Source organism: Heptranchias perlo, chromosome 22 (genome assembly GCF_035084215.1).
Source record: "Heptranchias perlo isolate sHepPer1 chromosome 22, sHepPer1.hap1, whole genome shotgun sequence".
NCBI classification, from domain to species: Eukaryota; Metazoa; Chordata; class Chondrichthyes; order Hexanchiformes; family Hexanchidae; genus Heptranchias; species Heptranchias perlo.
In genome coordinates, this window is record NC_090346.1 from 48,501,618 (window position 1) to 48,522,490 (window position 20,873).

At 42.3% G+C, this 20,873-nt stretch overlaps 1 protein-coding gene across 1 annotated transcript in view; it reads right to left on the reverse strand.

Moving 5' to 3' along the window:
- LOC137340778 (uncharacterized protein C16orf52 homolog B) overlaps positions 1–20,641 on the reverse strand; it is an 88,153-nt gene extending 67,512 nt beyond the window's left edge. The window contains exon 1 of the mRNA XM_068003538.1: positions 20,207–20,641. Within this exon, the coding sequence (XP_067859639.1) occupies positions 20,207–20,312 (106 nt within the window). The 5' untranslated portion in view covers positions 20,313–20,641. The remainder of the gene's footprint in view (positions 1–20,206) is intronic.
- Positions 20,642–20,873: the final 232 nt, after the last annotated feature.

The window sequence follows — 20,873 nt, forward strand, 5'->3', positions numbered from 1 at the left end:
CACTGACGCTGATAGTCCCCTGAAGACTGAGGTAATTGAAGACAGACTCAGGTCACACACCAGGGCATTGCTTACTTAAAACAAGATCACAACTGTTCACCTCTGCATAAGCTCCAACAATTTTTAATATCCTGCCATCATAGTGATAAACAATAAACAAAGGTTCTTCAATTTTACTTCCAATTTGAAATAAAACTATCAAGGGCTTAAGTGAGAGTCTGATGGCAAGTCCCACAAAAGTGGTGTCTGTGAACTGTGCAAATATTTGCGGATTGCAATTTAGCTTGCCGATACATGTTTTTTTTTAAAAAGAAGTCCCTTGCTCGTTTTCAGTTTTAGTGATGTGTTCAAAATAAACACAGATTTTCTCTGGATTTACCTTGGTTTTATAGGGTTCATTCCCCTATCCCCGCTGATTTCCTTTTTTTTTAAAAAAAGGACTAATGGGACTTTGGGATGTCCCGAGGTTATGAAAGATGCTGTATAATTGCAAGTCTTTTTTTTAAAAAGAGCAAAAAGCTTACATTTTATTTTGAAGACAGCAGCAAGCAATTAGGTCTGGGTCGGGGGATGAACTGCCACAGGCAGGATTCATCAAACCTCCATCAGAGTTAGACTAGGAAGAAAGAAGCCAGAGAGAATAAAAGGGAGACAAGGGGTCAGAATGCGAGATGGGAAAGAAAATAAAAATGAAATCACTTCAAACTTCAGAATCAAAACAAAAGCAGAGAGCACAAGATCAACGTGGATACGAAAAGACTGCTCACTTCCACACAGCCCACAAAGTCTGTTATCCCCTCTTACCTCTGATGCAGTGCTTCACCATACAGTTCATTCCAAGTCATCGTGAAACTGTGGTGCACCAAAATCAAATGTCAGACACCCCCAGAAGACACGCACTGCAAGCTGTTTGTAAACTGAAATGGTATCGTCATCAAGCTACAAGGAGGGTGGAGGGGGTAAAAATGGGTGGAGTTTGAAAACACAAACTTCAGATTCAGCAGTGAGAGTGCTACCAACAGAGCCAAGCTGACAGTGTATTTAGGCAGAGGGCCGCAATTTGCTGTCAGATTGTTGGATTCAGGAAAATTTTGGCTGTGAACTGGTGTCAGGTTGCCCCTTGTGGAAAAAGGTGGATACAAAAGCTGTAGAGCTAGAAGGCAGCAGGACTTGTAAATGAAAAGATCAATGATGCACAGTAATGAAGTATACACACACAAAAATACACAGCACAGAATCATAACAGCACAGGAGGAAGCCATTCGGCCCACCTAGCCTGTGCCGGCTCTTCGTAAGAGCAATCCAGTTAGTCCTATTCCCCCGCTCTTTCCCTGTAGCCCTGCAAATTTTTTCTCTTCAAATATTTATCCAATTCCTTTTTAAAAGCCACGATTGAATCTGCATCCACCACCCTTTCAGACAATGCATTCCAGATCATAACTACTCACTGTGTAAAAAGTTTTTCCTCACGTCGCCCTTGACAAAAGAACCAATCACTGTAAATCTGTGCGCTCTGGTTCTCAACCCTTCCGCCAATAGGAACACTTTCTCTTTATTTACCTTATCTAAACCTGTCATGATTTTGAACACCTCTATCAAATCTTCTCTCAACCTTCTCTGTTCTAAGGAGAACAACCCCAGCTTCTCCAGTCTATCCACGTAACTGAAGTCTCTAATCTTTGGAACCATTCTAATAAATCTTTTCTGCACCCTCTCTAAGGCCTTCACATCCTTCCTAAAGTGCGATGCCCAGAATTGCACACAATACTCAAGTTGTGGCCGAAACAGAGTTTTATAAAGCTTCAACATAACTTCCTTGCCTTTGTACTCTATGCCTCTATTTATAAAGCCCAGGATCCCGTATGCTTTTTTAACCACTTTCTCAACCTAACCTGCCAATCTTCAAACATTTGTGCACATATACCCCCAGGTCTCTGTTCCTGCACCACATTTAGAATTGTACCATTTAGTTTATATTACACCTCTCCTCATTCTTCCTGCCAAAATGTACCACTTCGCACTTCTCTGCATTAAATTTCATCTGCCATGTGTCCGCCCATTCCACCAGTCCCCTTGAAGTCTATTACTATCCTCCTCACTGTTTACTACACTTCCAGGTTTTGTGTCATCTGCAAATTTTGCAATTGTGCCCTGTACATCCAAGTCCAAGTTGTTAACATAGATCAAAAAAAGCAGCGGTCCTAGTACCGACCCCTGAGGAACACCACTGTATACCTCCCTCCAGTCCAAAAAACAACCGACCAGCACTAGTCTGTTTCCTGTCACTTAGCCAATTTCGTATCCATGCTGCCACTGCCCCTTTGATTCCATGGGCTTCAATTTTGCTGACAAACCTATTATGTGGCACTTTATCAAATGCCTTTTGAAAGTCCATATACACAACATCAACTGCATTGCCCTCATCAATCCTCTCTGATACCTCATCAAAAAACTCAATCCAGTTAGTTGAAAATGATTTGCCTTTAACAAATCCGTGCTAGCTTTCCTTTATTAATCCACACCTATCCAAGTGACTATTAATTTTGTCCCGGTTTATTGTTTCTAAAAGTTTCCCCACCACCGAGATTAAACTGACTGGCCTTTAGTTGCCGGGTTTATCCTTACACCCTTTTTTGAACAAGGATGTAACATTTGCAATTCTCCAATCCTCTGGTACCACCCCCCATATCGAAGGAGGATTGGAAGATTACGGCCAGCACCTCTGCAATTTCCATCCGTACTTCCTTCAGCAACCTAAGATGCATCCCATCCGAGTGACTTATCCACTTAAAGCATAGCCAGCCTTTCTAGTACCTCCTCTTTATCAATTTTCACCCCATCCAGTATCTCAACTACCTCCTCTGTTACTGTGACTTTGGCAGCATCTTCTTTCTTGGTAAAGACAGATACAAAGTACTCAATTAGTACTTCAGCCATGCCCTCTGCCTCCATACGTAGATCTCTTTTTTTCCCTAATTGGCCCCAACCCTCCTCTTACTACCCATTTACTATTTATGCCTATAGAAGACTTTTGGATTCCCTTTTATGTTAGCCGCCATTCTATTCTCATACTCTCTCTTTACCCCTCTTATTTGCTTTTTCACACCAGCCTTATTCCACTTCTGTGCAGTTAGCATATACTAACAGGTTTCCTTATATAAACAGGCACAATAAACACATGCTCACACACGGAGACTGGGCCAGTCAAAAAGTGATTTTCACTGGTCGCTTGCAAACTATCTTGGCATGGTGCGCACATTGCAATTAGCGGTGAAATTCATGCAGCAACTTTTAATCCATTTATGGCACCATGGAGCGTAACTCGCACCTAAAACACCTCATTTGAACTTTCACCATGCCCCATTTTTATTTAACTGCGTGCAATGGGGAAATACCCTGTAGACAAGGCCGTAACACATCAGAGGATGTTTAATCAGGACAGCCAAGATTGAGTGTTTTATAAGCTGAATCTGAAATTAACTGTGTGCAATAAAAGATTACAAGCCAACTGTTCGCTTTGCATTTAGAACATGCTACTCGTGATATGGAGTACCAGTGGTGAAAGGGGTCCTGTAACCTGACACCAATTCACAGCCAAGATTTTCCTGGATCCAACAATCTAGCAGCAAATTGTGGCCCTCTGCCTAAATACACTGTCAGCTTGGCTCTGTTGGTAGCACTCTCACCTCCAAGTCTGAAGTTTGTGTTTTCAAACTCCACTCATTTTTACCCCTCCCTCCACCCCCCCTTGTAGCTTGATGGCGATGCCATTTCAATTTACAAAGGGCTTGGAGTGCGTGACTTCTGGGGGTGTCTGACATTTGATTTTGGTGCATCACAGTTTCATGATGACTTAGAGTAAACTGTGTGGTGAAGCACTGCATCAGAGATAAGAGGGGATAATAGACTCTGGAGACTGTGGAAATGAGCAGTCTTTGCATGAGGGGGAACTGAAAAGCCTGGGACAATGATTTGGTTTGTACGTTTCAAGCGTAGGACAGGTCTTGGTCATTAATCTACATTGAACGCTTGTAATTATTAGGAGAGAACATAAGTGCATCAGTTAAAAGCCAGGTTTGAGATATCCCGCACTGGTAGCATTTAAATGTCAAAACACATAAAACAAGGCAGAAAAGTAGTAATGTTTAAACACTCAAAAAAGAAAAATTAGCATTTGTGCCATTTTGCAATTTAAATATTCAGCTATTAATAAGACTCATTGCACTAAAGCAAAAAAATAAAACCTTTATGACCCACTTCATTGGTTGTGATGAATCAAGCCTATTGTACAAAGGCCAGTCCTATTTTCTAATTTGTACTTAAAACTGGCAGCTAAAAGCACTAAATAAGAAGATTAATAGACCTAATAACAACCAGAAAGCTTCCTTTGGCATCTGACCAGCTCAAATGCCAACTAATCCCATTAAAGCCCGTCTGAGCTGTTGTGCTGCATAATGTAATTGGAGGAACATTACAAAATGATACCATTGCTATCAAGTATACGAGTCAAATGGTGGACACGTGAATTTGAACTGTTTCAAACTGTAATTGGTCATTGATTGCTCAAATCATAGTCTGGTGGAGAGCTGCCCTGTGTGTGAATCGCACACAAACGTCACTTTCCCTGCCTTTAGAGATCGCCCTCCCACTAGGGCTGCAAATATCAATACAGTCTCCCCTCACTCACATCATAAAACCGTACAGCACAGAAGGAGACCATTCGGCCTCCCCTGCAAAAATCTTTCAATAAACTATCTGCAGTGTATATCTATGGGTGGTGGTGAAGGTTATGATGCCTTGTGGTAAAATGGGGTGAAAAGCTTCAAAGCTGGTCTCAGGTCATAACGAAGCAGTCTTGTCTCCTTACACCGTAGAACGATATAGCACAGAAGGTGGCCATTTGTGCCTGTACTAGCCCTTTGAAAGAGATACCCAATTAGTCCCACTGTCCCGCTCTTTCCCCATAGCCCTGCAATTTTTTTCTTTTTCAAGTATATATCCGATTCCCTGTTGAAAGTTACTACTGAATCTGCTTTCAGGCAGTGTATTCCAGGTCATAACGACTCGATATGTAAAAATATTTCTCCTCATCGCCCCCCGGTTCTTTTGCCAGAGCTGCTGTCCACAAGGCAACATACCACATTGTGTAGCCAAATTGTCATACATCAAAATTCAAATGTCAGACAGCTCTAGGCCTCTAGGCCTCAAAGTTTAAACCGCCATAGTTGTAAAGCAAACAGCAAAGTGGTAGCAGGACACAGTTCAATTAACATTAGTCAGCAACATAATCCCATAGTGCTCAAAATCAGGGCTGCTTTATTATTCTACTATAAGGCAACACCACAGTGAATGAAGATAATCATTTGAAATTTATCTTATCAGTAGGATTCAACAGTTCAAATGGCTGCTTTTGCGCAACAAACCTGAATAAATATATCTGAAAGACAAAGTGAAAAAGGGTAACGACCCATGAGACTGTTGGGAGGGAGGAGTTCCTGTTCTTCCATACACAAAAGGGTACTTTACGCAAGAAGATAAAATCATAAATAAGTCATTTAAAAAGAGGTACTCCATATGAAAGATACCCTAAAATATTTATCAGCTTCTAAATTCTAAAAAAGCACACTAAGATGGCATTCGTACACAAGACTCAATCAAAATCTGCTCAAAGAGCTGTACCCAGAAACACGGCTTCAGTATGTAAGAAAGCGGACAGATATTTTCTAACTATGTAGGCCCACTCTTCACTGTGCTTCTGGACTAAATGGTTTCTTGTAACAAAAAAAATATATTCCAAAAGGACTTCAATACGCATAAAAAGATAGAAGGATACAGAATAACTGGATGCATTCAAAACTATTACCTGAACAAATACAACATTTAAAATCCTTTTGCGAAAATCACATTCGTGGCATTCCACAGTGCATCCTAAAATACTACACTGTGTTTGATCACAGCTTAATACGAAACCATACAGAGATAAAGAAATTGACAGAAAACATAAAGGCAATCTCACATTTTAATAGTAATTATAAAGCCATTAAGACCACTGATCCATGTAATACAAGTCATCTCTGATGCAATGCAGAAATTTAACTTTGAATATGCGATGGTGCTTCTTCTGGGTGAGCCCTGCTAGGGTATCACCAACTCTGACCGAAAATCTCAAGCATCAACAACTGGCATTTATATAGCGCCTTTAAACGTAGTACAACCTCCCAAGGCGCTTCACAGGAGCGTAATCAAACAAAAATTGACATCGAGCCAAAGGAGGAGACATTAGGACAGGTAAGAGATATGTTTTAAGGAGCATCTTAAAAGGAGGAGAGGGTTGAGTTGCAGAGAGGTTTATGGAGGGAATTCCAGAGCTTAGGGTCTAGACGGCTGAAGGCACGGCCGCCAATGGTGGGGCGCAGGAAGTGAGGGATGCACAAGAGGCCAGAGTTGGAGGAACGCAGAGATCTTGGAGGGTTGTAGGGCTGAAGGAGGTTGCAGAGATAAGGAGGGTTAGGAACACTAAGAGTTCACTGCAAATCAGTCAAGCAAAATTTACTCCAGTAAAATATCGTCTTCCTCATAAAATTACTAGTGTACAAACTAGTATGTTATTCATGTTCTGCCAGGTTCATTACATATGCAAGATGAATGTTTATTACAGGTTAACAGCATGATGGAATGTTCATTTTTTTTAATGAAAGACTGCAATAGCTACCATAAAACTAGTCAGTCAAGTGTAGAAATTACATAAAGTAATGTTTAAACTATGACTGCACATGCACACGGTTGCAGATAGAAATCTGCACACGAAGTTGTTGAATATAACCCTTTATTGCACGTAAAATGAGAGGTGTAGATGTTTTATTTCCAATCTCTTTCACTCAGAGCATTTGGGGAGTGAGTTCCAAAGATTAAGGCCTACACGGCTGAAGGCTCTGCCACCAAAGGTGGAGCGGAGGAAGGAGGGAACAAACAGGCAGCCGCAGTCAAGAGGACTGGAGAGGATGCAAGCCTGGAGAAGGTTGTAGAGGTTACTGGGGTGAGGACATAGAGGAGAATTTCAAATTCAACACGGAGCTAATGTAGGTCAGCAAAGTTGGGAGTGATGGGCAAGCACAATGTTGCGTGGGATGGAATACAAAAGGTGGAGATTTGGAATTTATGAAAAGTGGCAGTCAGGAGGAAGGCATGGGAGAAGTTGAGTCTGGAGGTGAAGGCAGTGGGGTAGAGGCAGGGGCACGCAATGCTGTGGAGGTAGAAGTAAGCGGTCTTATCAGTGGATAGGATATGGAGTTTGAAGCTCAACGCTGGATCGAACGGAACACTGAGATTATGTGCAACCTGGTTCAGCCTGAGCAAACAGCAAGAAAAGGGATGAAGTCACTGGCAAGGGTGTAAAATTTTTGTTTGGGGCAAAAAACAGTGAATGGCTTCAGCCTTCCCGATATCCAACTGTAGGAAATTCTGGCTCATCCATGATTCGTCAAATAGGCAATCTAACAGCACGGAGATGGTCACGGGGTCAAAAGAAGTAGAACTGGATGTGGACAGTGTACATGTAGAAGCTGACTCCGTGTCCATGGATGATGTTACCACAAGGCACGTAGATGAGGAAGAGGATGGATCCTTGAAGAACGGTGGAGGTGGCTATACAGGAGCTGGAGAGGCAGGTGTTGCTGAAGATACGCTGGCTGTGCTATGGCAGGTAGGAATGGAACCACGCAAGGGCAATTCCAATAAGGTGGGCCATGGATGAGAGGCAGTTGAGCAGGATGGCGTGATCAAGCATCTGGAATTCTCCCCCCAAAAGACTGTGGGTGCTGGGGGTCAATTGAAATTTTCAAGACTGAGATCGAGAGATTTTTGTTGGGTAAGGATATCAAGGGATATGGAATAAACGCGGATAAATGGAGTTGAGGTGCAGATCAGCCATGATCTAAATGAATGGTGGAACATGCTCGAGGAGTTGAATGGCCTACTCCTGCTCCTATGTTTCAGTCCCTTCTTTTCCAGCATTTGATTCCAATGCACAACAATCAAGAGAGTTTTAGTCGCATAATGCCTTACCGCTGGCTATATAAAATCAATCATAGCTAATGCGCTGATGATACACTGGCATTAGAGAACAAAATGACAGTTCAGAACCCACTAGTAACCCATTACGTACATCTTCTACAACCACTGAATCAATTACATGGCTTTATTCACTGCTTAAAGCCCACTCTTCTTAGCATTGGTATTTATCTACTTTCCAGACATTTCAAACACAAAAAAAAAATCCTCTAATGTAGCTGCGAGCAAGAGAATCAGGACCAGTTGCTGCCACGCAAATTATTAAATTGGCTAACAGTAGCTCATACAGTATCAACATTCATACGCACTGTAAGGATGCCTGTGCTTACACTCCCAAAACAAGAGTATGAAGTGTACTTTACTGAGTGACGCTGCGAAAACAAGGAGCCCAGTACCTCAGGCTTTCCTATTTCTGTGGTCGCCATAGTACGATTCAGGTAACTGAAAAACTCCATGTGGGAAGGAGTTTAATTTAATCCTTATTAAACATTTCAACTATGATTCCTGTCTTAATGAGACCACCCTTATGGGTGAATAAGTGCTCTCATGATACAAGCAGCAATTTGCTTATTTGCGCACGTCAATTTGCTGCACTCAAACTATTGTGTGCCTGTAGCTAATGAGGTACAGCAACCCTCAACAGGGATTTACATTATTAATGAAATATTTAACACAGAGGAGGTGAGTTACCCAGCGATGCAAATTTAGTCTTTGTGGAAAATATGTAACCATCTCTTTGGTAAGATTCATCTTTTCTAAATGGATTAAATGCAATGTTCCTGCCAGTACAAATAGGCAGATTTCAATTGCCAAATGGACCTCTGCCAATGCTCCTCTCCATCACCCATAACAATCTTGCCTTCTCATTCAGGGGCTATGACTGTTACCACCTAAATCTTCCTGCTCTTCTGGCTGAATTAAAATCAGAAAAAGATAGAGAATAAAGTAAAAAGACAACCTGAGCGGGTTTACATCTGCTAGACGCATTCGGATATTTTTTTTGACAGGCTGGCATGTGTCATAATTTTTCACCTCTGCAACTCTCTTTACTCCCCCCCACCGAATGGTGAAACCACTTGCGGTGCAGTGAAGACAATTTCAACTACGTGAGCTGATGCCCCGTAGAGCCAAGAGCCGCTTCCTGAGGCGATTCTCCAAAGCTGGCGCCCAGTCCCACTGCCGTGGAAACCACCCTGTCCATACTGCAACTGGGACCATTTTGAAACGTCACTACTTACAAATATCTCTTTGGTGTCGGTGTCTTCCCCAATGGCTGAGGAAGTTCCATGCAGGGCAACAGCAGCAAAACAGATTTGCTGCCCGTTTGTCAGGAGATGGGAGCACACCAGCCACAATGCTTTATTTTTAAAGCCGCCTCCATCAGCTGGGGTTTATATTGGAGACGGAGGTGATGATACTTTCAGAGAGGGGCGTGAAAACCACAAACATACATGCATCACTCTGTTCGCACTGCGCTCTTGCTATTGCCCACAGAGTTCTCCATCAGCAGCAAACAAGCCATCACAAAGCTCATATCCACCTTCTGACTTCTGATCAGAGTGTAAACAAGACGTGAAGTATTGCAATCACCAATGTACACTAAGTTTTGGGACACATTTGCACCCTCATCATTTTATACAAACTTGACACTACTGCTGGTTTAGGGAAATTCTTGCACAATCTCATGATCAATATGTGTACAAATAAACTGTATTTTAGATAGTGGGAGGATTTTGCCCACAGCAGTAATTTTCTATTTGCTATTTGCTGCATCTCTTTCAACAATCCACTTACACGTTTAGCAAATTCAACAAACCAGCACTTTATATACACTCACAGATTGTGAGGACAGGTCACTAGTCAAATTAATAATAAACAGCTTTTTACCCTCCAAAAAAAGAGAAGGAAGACAAAAGGGAAAGCTGTTCCTGGTATAATATTCATATAGATCCTACAGGCACATCTAGAGAGAGAGACTTTAAAAAAAAAAATCACAACAACCCACATTGGTGTCTTCAGAAGAGAACACTTTCACATTTACATAGATGTGTCCACTGGGGTCCAATTAGCTCACACATGAACCTCCAAAGACTGACTAACTGATGCAGAGGAAGCATCTCATCCCACCTATCTGTCTTCCAGAGACTTGAAAACAAAACACATCCAATAATTAAGGAAAACAGAAATAAGCCATCTGTAAAGGACGCTGGGCCAAGGGAATTAGGCCTCTAAGCAGTTACCAGGTTCCTCAAAAAAAAATTTTTCCTTTCAGACAGATTTCGCAGTAACTACAATTCTTTGTGTGTCTTTACCTTATTACTGCTGTGCACCTGTGGTAGAAATACTAAGCACTTAATACCGTAATTAACTCACCACCCTGTGACCCACAACACCAAAGCACTGCCATGTGCTTTGCCTTTGCAGGTACATGGTACAGTAAAATGGCAAGTTAAAGCTCATTTTTATGATTACTAATACAGTCAACATAAGATTTGTTTTAATTGCACTCCCTCCCTGCAACTCTGCCTGAATCACCATCATGGTAGTTTCACTAAGACGTCTCTATAACATATTTGTTTGTCCTGTATATGACTAACTCAGACCACTGCTAGGAAAATTGCTTTCTTTACACTCCCTGCACCTTTCCCCCCATTCATATGGAAATCATGGTGCAATTTTAAGAAAAAACACTAGTGAATTAATCAATATACTGCAAAACCACATTATTTTTTCCTGGCCATAAAACCTTACCCAAGTAAAGTGATTTATGATGTTAGATTATTTTGGTTCATTATAATTTGTGTCAATTTTTTAAAAGGCACAATTAGCATGCATTTTATTCATGTGATCTCTTTTAAGATAGTCAATATGTTGCTGTTTATTCACACAAATTAAAGTCAATCTAATTGAAAAAAATACCTGTACTGGACTGTTATTTTGCCCAAATATACAAAAATATTTTTTAAAACCACAAATAAATGCAGTTAAAGCATAACCAACAATACACCAGTACTGGCACTTTTCCATTAGCAGGAATCATGTTTCCTTCTAGTCAAGTATGGCAACACATCAGGCTATCAAATAAACATCTGCCAAAAGGAATCTGTTACATGTAGTACTGTATATGGGTCACGTCTAGCCTGTACAGAATTTGCTCCAAATTATAGTGGTCCTTCATAAGCTCTCCAGAAAAACCCTTGTTATATAAGCATATGATAAAAAAGCCAACAGCTCCAAAAACTCATTTCTGCACTTTTATTTTACTGTTGGTACTATTTATAAATTTCCATTTGTTATCCTTTCCTCCTGTGAAGTGATGCGATATCAGCCTCTATCCTAACTGATTCATTAACGGTTGATGCTTAACTCAAGGATTTCATCCAAAATTTAAGGTAATATCCAAAACTTTAACAAAGTCTTTTTTTCTTTACAGATGCTGACTGACCTGTTGTGTATTTCCAGTACTGGTTGGAGCCAATTGCTCAATTCACTGATTAGAATACTAAAATCCAAAATATGAAACTAGCTGCAATTATCCTGATAAGAGTGAGTGGCAACCTTTGTCTCCCTCCATCTCTCCTCAGGAAGCAGCTCTTTCTGCGACTATCAGTTAACATTTCAACTGTAATTTGTTTCCTTATCTTACTTCCTTTTTTATATTGGAGACTTTCTCTCTGTACTTGGGTGCTATGGTCACTACACATACAGGTTACCAACAAAAAAATCTGTAAGACAGGCTAAATTGTATCCCCAAGCTGACAAATAGTACTGTCTTTTATTTTTTGATGAATTAAACTGGGGCAGGAACCAAGATCATTGAAATCCTAATTAAATAAGGGACCATGTCAGTGCTTTGGGGCAGCCTGAAATGTTTTTTTTTTAACATTTAGAAATGAATGTTAAGAAAGTTGCTTCACCGCAAATATACTGCAGACCGTGTGCATCAGAGACTGCACAAAAACATCCTTCACAAACTGGTGTCCCAAATATTGCTGCAATCCCAGGCAGGCATAACGTAATACTATAGCTACCGCACTGGAGCACAATTAAAGACTTTGGTGCTCCAATGCAAGACTGCGCTGTAACTAGGACAAAAGGAGAAACCAAAAATCATGACTTGTGTGGAAAGCAAAATGTCCTGTGGATGCCATGGAGAGTCTAACCACATTTATGCTACAGATTAGCAGGAGCAGGAGTACTGAACTCGTGCTACGTACGCTTGGCAGTGCTTCACACTGATACTAGGTGCCAAAAATTGCTCCGCTCTCCACGCAGTCATTTAAAGAAAAGCATGACACTTAGAATAGAACAAGTGTTAGAGCCATCGGACAGTGAGAGGGAACACAATTCACAGAGCTACGGTAGTTCGCAAAGTCTCCTTATAAAAGCTGATTCCACTAATGTTGCAGTGTTTAGATAAACCCCAGACAGACAACCCATTTATACTGCAGAATTGCTTGCACTTGAAGTAGTTGTGCATTACAGCGCAGTTGCCTGTGTTATGAATTCAACCCATTTGCACCCCAGGGTGCTCTCAGAGATTAGCAGCAAAAACAGAACAAATTCACATGCAATTCCAACTTTTTCAAGAGCGTAACAGGAGCCTGCGATGGCAGATTTTAGATCTGCCTCCGGGGGCCAGGGCACTGCCCCTGGAGGCAAGGAACACAATTTTGCGTGAAGTGGAGTTCCTGGCCACCAGGGGCCAGGGCACCATTCCCTTTGTTTTTACAGCGCCATCTCCAGAAGGCAGCATCATCCAACAAACCGCAGCAGTGCTTTCACAGTTGGTATACAAATGTAGTGCATAATTTTATATAAATTAATATACAAGAACAGCAACAGCACATCAGTTGTTTCCCTGACTACACAATGCTACTACCGCTTTCGCGCTGAGGCTGCAGTTGCTGCAAGTTGTCAATAAATGCTAACCATTGAAATTTTACTTTACGCAGCAGAGAAAACAGCAGGAAGTTGTTTAATGGGGCTCAAGAGTCTGCAAGGAAAGTACAACAGGACTCCAACATAACCAACCATATGAAACACACATCCTGCAATGCATTGAAAACCCATGCTAGGGGCATAAATTGCTGCTGAGCCCTACTACGATAACAGAGAAAATGGGACCTCCTACCAACAGGTTATCCAAACCCATGATTTATGAAAACAGTAATGCGGTCAGAAATTAGCAATTTTAAACCAATGAGAAAGCACGTTTCTATTCTCCTATGTAATTCAAATTCTGAAATCAGTAAATAGAGCTATTCTTAAAAAGCAATGGTCACTGTAATTAAGTTCATATTCTATTTCAGCATAGAACAGTGTGGTATTGAATTATTGTTCTGGACACTCCAAAGTCAGAATCTGTAACCTTTTGTGCAACTCTGCACAGATGCAAATGAATGTAAAGTTATCCTACTGCATTTCAGCAACAGAATAAATAAAATTAGTCTTCTCTACATATTTCCAGGGATCAAAACATCCACACAGTAAAATAGCTGCACTGTGAAATCCAGGGGTGGCAGGTTCCATGAACACGGCCAGCAAGATTTCCGCTGTTTAATTTTGCTACTTAGAATCATACAGCATAGAAGGAGGTCATTCAGCCCATCCTGTCTGTGCCGGCTCTTTGAAAGAGCTATCCAATTAGACCCACTTCCCCCACTCTGTCCCCATTCCGGCTTTGGTATGTTTCAAATCTTTTGGTCATACTGAAATCCAAATTTTAAATTGGCGTTTTTCTTTTTACTGCATTAATATGTCAAAGAGAAAAATTGGCAAAATTTCTGCAGCTTATTATCTTGTTTTAGATAATTTTGGGGCGTAGGGAGGGGAAGAAACACTGAAGGGAGAAATTAACCTCGCATCACACCAGACAGCCTGACCAGTGAGGAAATCAGGACCTCAGAGTGGGTTCCTTTGTTTTCTTTACGTGTGTAAACATTGTACCAGCTTTCTTGGAGATGACAAGCGATACGCATTGCTAAGACGTTTTAATCTGCCCGATGGCTCATAAACATCAATTTCAATTTTTAAATTTTTTTTTTTGCAGTGGTTAGGTGCCATCAGTTTAACCCCAAAACCAGAAAGCCCAAGTACTTTAGAGTTTTACTAAATATATCAAACTTAGGACAACACACTCCGGATCTCTTAACTTTCAGCGTTTGAAATCGGCTCAAAGTAGCCAGTGTCAACCACAAGTCCTTCTGGAACATCACAGTAGAGGCACAAAGAAATAAAATCTGGTCCCATCTCTATTCTAGCTCCTGATGATCCTCTGCACATCCCTTTGTTTAATATCCAGAGAGCCAACTGAGCTATAGACTTAACTGCAAACAAAAGATCTTATTTACCCTAAAAATGAACAAAAAGTCGGCAGTAAACTGTGAACATAAAATGGCAGTCCCTTCACTGGATCCAGTACACACTGCCAAAATGGATGGTTGGAACTCTCGCCTCTGATGGCAACACAAGTACAAAAACAACTTGCTGTTGAAAGCAGCCAACACACAAAGGCATCGGTTGGTTCAGTAATGCCCAGCCAATGTGAAGGTACCAGCACTGACAAAATAGCACGCATGTGCAGTTTTTGTTTTAAGGCTAATTTGGCTGCAGTAGAATATAAATGGAGTGATTGCTACAGCACTGAGGCTGGGAGGTGACATGCAATCACTTTCTATCATTAATGTAATATGTACGTGCACTTACACTGACAGAAGCCCCAAGCTGTACCACATAGTGACAGGACACAGGCTCATGCCTGTAATCATCCAAACAGCAGAATGGCCTACTTCTGTCCCTATGTTATCAGTGTCAGCCATCCATCATGGAGAAGACCTGAATAGAAGCCAGGCATCTCCCCAGTCTGAGGAAGGTCACCTTGTGCCATGCTCAAAACACCTTCTAACAATCTGTTTCATCACTGCAGCATTTGCAAAGGTCTAGGATCACGTCTTTCCACCCACCCCGACAATTGGGGGCAGTGCAAGGTGTAAAACCTGAGCGAGGACAGTGAGAATTGAAAAAACAAACGAGCCTTAGTGCCTACTATTCATTTCAGTATTAGCATACTGTGCAGAATGCTGCTGCAGTTAGTAAATTATAAAGATTACTGCATCAATATTTGGAGATTGAACGAGAAATATTATATACTGAAAGATCTGATGCCAAGTACAGTCTGCACCTGTCACTTTAAAACAATTGGTTATAGCACACTAGTGCCTCTCCTTAAAATCACATCCAACTTTATTACAGAGGATTGGATTACGTAACTGCATTAAGCAAGTTACACAGAGGGGATGGAGTAAAAGCACGTTACACAGGACAAGTGAAAACAAGTTACACACAGGAATAAAGAAGCAGAACAAAAAACAAAACTGAAGGAAGAGACAAGTACTACTGGGTGGTAAAATGATGTGCAAAATAAATGTTTGGAAATGGTACAAAACAAACACGAAAGGATTGAGTACTTAATTCAAAGCAAAGCCATTCACGATATATTGTTATGATGATTCTTATTTGGGCTAGATATAAAAATCAAGGCTTCAGATAAAGTGTATAAACAAGAAGCTGCTGTTAAACCACTAGGATAAGATTATGGAAGTCAATAAAACCATACAATAAAGAAACGACACTTGGAAGTCTTTTACAATCTCCTATTATCTTAGGCTTTGTAAAAAGTTATGGTATATTAAGAGTTGCCAAGTCCAAAAATGGTCAGATAGCAATTTTCATTGTTGAGCTGTAATGTTTTTCTTTGCTACTGATGAAAATTCATGTAACTTCAATAATTAATGCTTCCATATCATCAGGAGACGCACAAGTAAGCAGAAAAAACAGACTTAAAGAAAGACTTTGAATCTGCTTTTAATTTCAGTGATTACCAGGCAGCTGAAAATCTAGATATATTAAGTTCAGGCTAGCTGCAACACAGCTGAAATGATTTGTCTAGGGTAATGTACGACATCAGAAAATATATAGGGTTGCTTATATAACATTGCACTCAAAAAAGTGCTGAACTATTTAGTAACTTGAGACACTTCAACATGAAACACTCTATAAAAATGCAAGTAATTATAAAACAATTTCTCCTCCCATAAAGTAACAAACTCTATTATAATTTGAAAATGTATGGAAATGAGATTTGTGCAAAATACTTGGACATTCTCAAGTATTTCGGGTGGGGTGGGAAAACTTTCATAGATTCAAACAGCACAGAAAAAGACCATTCGGCCCATCATACAGGTTTTTTTTAATTGAAAGCTCAGCAAGAGATGGCTTATTTCTCCTCCTCAGTAACATTTCTATGTACAGAAAGGAACATCGGAACAGAAGTAGGCCATTCAGCCACTCGAGCCTGTTCCGCCATTCATTCAATCAGGTCAAGACTGACCTGTACCTCAACTCCATCTACCCACCTTAGCTCCATAATCCCTTGATACCCTTACCTAACAAAAACCTATCGATCTCAACCTTGAAAATTTCAATTGACCCCCAGCATCCACAGCCATTTGGGGAAAGAATTCTAGATTTCCACTACCCTTTGTGTGGAAAAGTGCTTCTCGATTTCACTCCTGAACCGCCTAGCTCTAATTTTAAGATTGTGCCCCCTTGTTTTAAATTCCCTCACTTGAGGAAATTTTATTCTTTGTAGCTACCCCATCAAATCCCTTTAATCATTTTAAACACCTCAATTAGATCACCCCTCAACCTTCTAAACTCAAGGGAATATAAGCCAAGTCCTCTAAAGCTTTTTCACTCAGCTTTGGCTTGCAATATCATCTTCCCCTGCAACACCCACTATTCCACTGAAAACAATGTGCAGCAAAAGATACTGTGAGCCAAAAGAGAGCAAAGAAGTCACAGCTGCACATCGGAGATCAAAAAACATTGTAGAGATGGTGGCCCAGAACACAATTCCCATTCATTGCATGGAATTTTAATACAAATTTAAACTTAATTTTCTTTTTGCCACGATCAAAAAACACTCGCACTCTCTGCTTTTCATCTCACCATTTTACCAACAAACACACAAAACGGTTAAAGTTCACACACATACTTGACCTGATTGAATGGCGGAACAGGCTCGAGTGGCTGAATGGCCTACTTCTGTTCCGATGTTCCTTTCTGCACGAGTATTGAGATCACATGCCCAACGACTGTGTCTGTTACTCATTGATTATTTACTAATCATAAATGCAATTAGCCACATCTGGATTCCCAATTAGCCACATGTGGCTAGTGGCTAACGTACTGGGATAAGACAGGTTTAGAATCATTTTTAAACTTAAACATTTCACCGTAAAAGAATAGTTTACCAACACCAATGTTCTGCTAACTGGCAACCTTGTACAACATGAAATGGAAGAAACACTTTCAATAGTAAGGAGAGCAGATAAGACCTTGATCTACAAACAATAGATCCATACAAATAACCAAGTATGAGATGCAGGAGGGCACAAATCAAGTGGTCCTGGATCGTGCAATGCTGATTTCTGGTGTACAAAAACATACAAAACATACATTTATTGATGTATCATAGGTCCCCAAGTATGAACTAAAAGCAAATCCATTAGCTACACTGAGCTGTCTTCTAACATTACAATTTGACTGATTGCTATGGTTACTGATTGCACCATATGGTGGTTCTGATAGGTTAACAATTGGAAACTGGACCACTGAAACGTTTAATCGGCCAAATACTCAACACACATCAGCAACTTACATGAAAATTATTCCACCCACTCAAAGCCCCTCAATTACTCTGAAGACACTAGGTACAAACAGTGGCAATGAAAGAAACTTAGAGGAGACAACCAACACGGCAAAAACAAAAAGAAAATACAAACATGGCACCTTTCACATCCCCAGAATGTCCCAAAGCGCTTTACAGGCAACTACTTGTGAGATGTAGTCACTGTTGTTTAGTAGGCAAACCCGGCAGCAAGTTTATGCGCAGCAAGGCCCCACAAACAGCAACGAGATAAATGACCAATCAATCTATTTTTCTGTGTGATAAATGTTGGTAGGACATCTGCAGAACTCCGCTGGTCTACTTTGAACAGCACCACGGGATGAGCAGATGGGGCTTCAGTTTAACGGCTCATCCAAAAGATGGCACCTCCGACAGTGCAGCATTAGAGTGTCAGTCTAGATTATGTGCTCAAATTCTGGAGTGGGACTCGGACCCACAACCTTGCCAGCGCGGACACGATGGGCCAAATGGCCTCCTTCTTACTCAAAGGGCAAGAGTGCTACCCACCGAGCCAAGGTTGACACTCTACCACAAGAGATAAATAAATGCAGAGTGAATAGGTACCAAGTGCTACTTATGTGTTATGTGATGACCCATCTTTTCCAAGTTTTAATCAAACAAGACCAGGTGCTGCGCAAGTTTTGTGACAGTGTATTGCTGCGTGATCGTGTACCAAAGGCCACAATGGGTTAAAAATCAGCTGCCACCATCTGTTCTAATTTATTGTGAACTTCAGTTCCTCAAATAAATTTACTAACAGTTTTACTGCCAAAACCTCAGGAGACAGGAAGCGAAACTAGCATTTCAAAACTATCATGCTTTTGTAGTCACACATATCTGATGTCTCAAATATTTGGTACATTATTGTGCTACTTCACAATTATCAAACACTTTTAATAGATTTACCAGTATTTCAACCTTGCAGAGTCCTTTGTTAAATGTAATAGTCAGTTATACCATATATCCTAGTAAACTGTTCCTGTTTTCCTTTCAAACTCCTGTACAATGCAGCATTTTAAAAGTTCCACAAATAAAAAGATTTGTCTTTAATTTTAAAAAACAGGACCATTCATGTCTGTTTTCTTAATTGCATTTTAATATAAATACTGCCTGGGTCCCCATTTTAATATGCCTTTTATACAAAAGGAGTAATATTTTACAACACTTCAGCTTGGCTAGTAATGAGTAGGTGTGACCAGGTGGCCTTTAAAAGTGTAAACAAAGAAACACTCATCAGAAATATTCAGTACTGCTGCGCTGCGTAAATGGACCCAAAACAAATGCATACTTTCTCCTCAATCTGAAATTAGATCAGGCACAGCAACATTTAAAACCAAATGGTTCTGGTTTGTCCTGAGCGACTGGGCAGCAGTGAAACGTTCCTCTCCAAAACGTGCAAAGCAGCAGGATTTCCTGCTAGCTTCCCCCAAACAGGATAGAATCACCAGCACTCAGAGCTTCTAAAATTGATCAGATATATATCAAAGTCTGGAGGGAAAAAAAATTCTAATTTTACACCAGAGAACAAGATAAATAATTTCTCTTCGGTCGACTTAAAAGTAAAAGCTAGAAGTATAGCAGGCTTGTTAGGGAGCCTCTGCTGTCTCTTACACACAAATTCACAGGGGGATGGTGCACTGTCTCCAGAGGGAGAAACTGAGAGCAGCAGCAGGACTGGGGCCCACCAGCACACTGGGGTAAAGGGGAAAGAAAGGAGTTGGGGGGAGGATGGAAGGGGAGGGGGGAGGATGGAAGGGGAGGGGGGAGAGAGGGGGAAAAAGATGAACTTGAGGGGAGGATGGAACTGGGAATGAAGGAAGTTGGGGGTCACTGTGGGGGGGAGGAGTTAGGGTATTGGGGGCACTGGAAGAGTTAGGGGAGGATTTAGGTCACTGTGCGGGAGGAGTTGGGGGACACTGGAGGAGTTGGGGGGCACTGGAGGAGTTGGGGGGCACTGGAGGAGTTGGGGGGCACTGGAGGAGTTGGGGGGCACTGGAGGAGTTGGGGGGCACTGGAGGAGTTGGGGGGGCATTGGAGGAGTTGGGGGGGCATTGGAGGAGTTGGGGGGGCATTGGAGGAGTTGGGGGGGCATTGGGGGGGCACTGGAGGAGTTGGGGGGCACGGGAGGAGTTGGGGGGCACGGGAGGAGTTGGGGGGCACGGGAGGAGTTGGGGGGCACGGGAGGAGTTGGGGGGCATTGGGGGGCACTGGAGGAGTTGGAAGGCACGGGGAGAGGAGTTGGGGGTATTGGGGGGCACAGGTGGAGTTGGGGAGCATTGGGGGGCGCTGGTGGAGTTGGGGGGGGCACTGGTGGAGTTGGGGGTATTGGGGGGCACTGGAGGAGTTAGAGGGCACGGGGGGGGAGGTGTTGGGGGCACCGACCTGCGGACTCTCCGGTGTTGATCCAGTCAGGGTTGGCCAGGCTGGCGATGGCGAAGATGTCGGCAGCCAAGAAGAGACATCCTGAAATAATGGTCAGTTTATCCATCGCGGGTCCCAGCCGGCGGCAATGGGAGCGCGCCCGCCTTCACTCCGCATCCAGACAGCGGCGGCTGCCGGCCGCCCGCCCCGCGCCGCGGTGCATCGCCTCACCCCGACCCCCCCGGGCTTCGGCCCTCGGCCTCCGGCCCTCACCACCGAGCGCGTCGCCGAATTCCGCTGATGCCGTGGATTCGCTTCCCGTCAGTTTTCCGTCTCCATTTGGGATTAGGGGGGAGGGGCGAGAGCGGATCCGATTAAAAGCCACTCGGCCCCGGCAGCGCCTCAAACGACGAGGGCGGCGATTTACTCAGCGGGAGCCGCAACGTCAGCGTGCGCGCCGCCGTCCCTCCCTCCCGGGTGCGCGCGCGTGCGTGTGCCCGCCAGCCCGGGCGTGCACGAGCTTGCTGCTTGCAGCGGCGGATTTTGGGAGGTGGGTGAGTGAGAAGGTCCCAGGCAGGATTAGGCACAAGTGCATTTAATGTGAAAGAGGTGTTGGTGTTGACTCACCTCAGAGCCAGAAAGTTGTGAGTTCAAGTCCCACACTTAATAGATAATTGTAAACAATTTT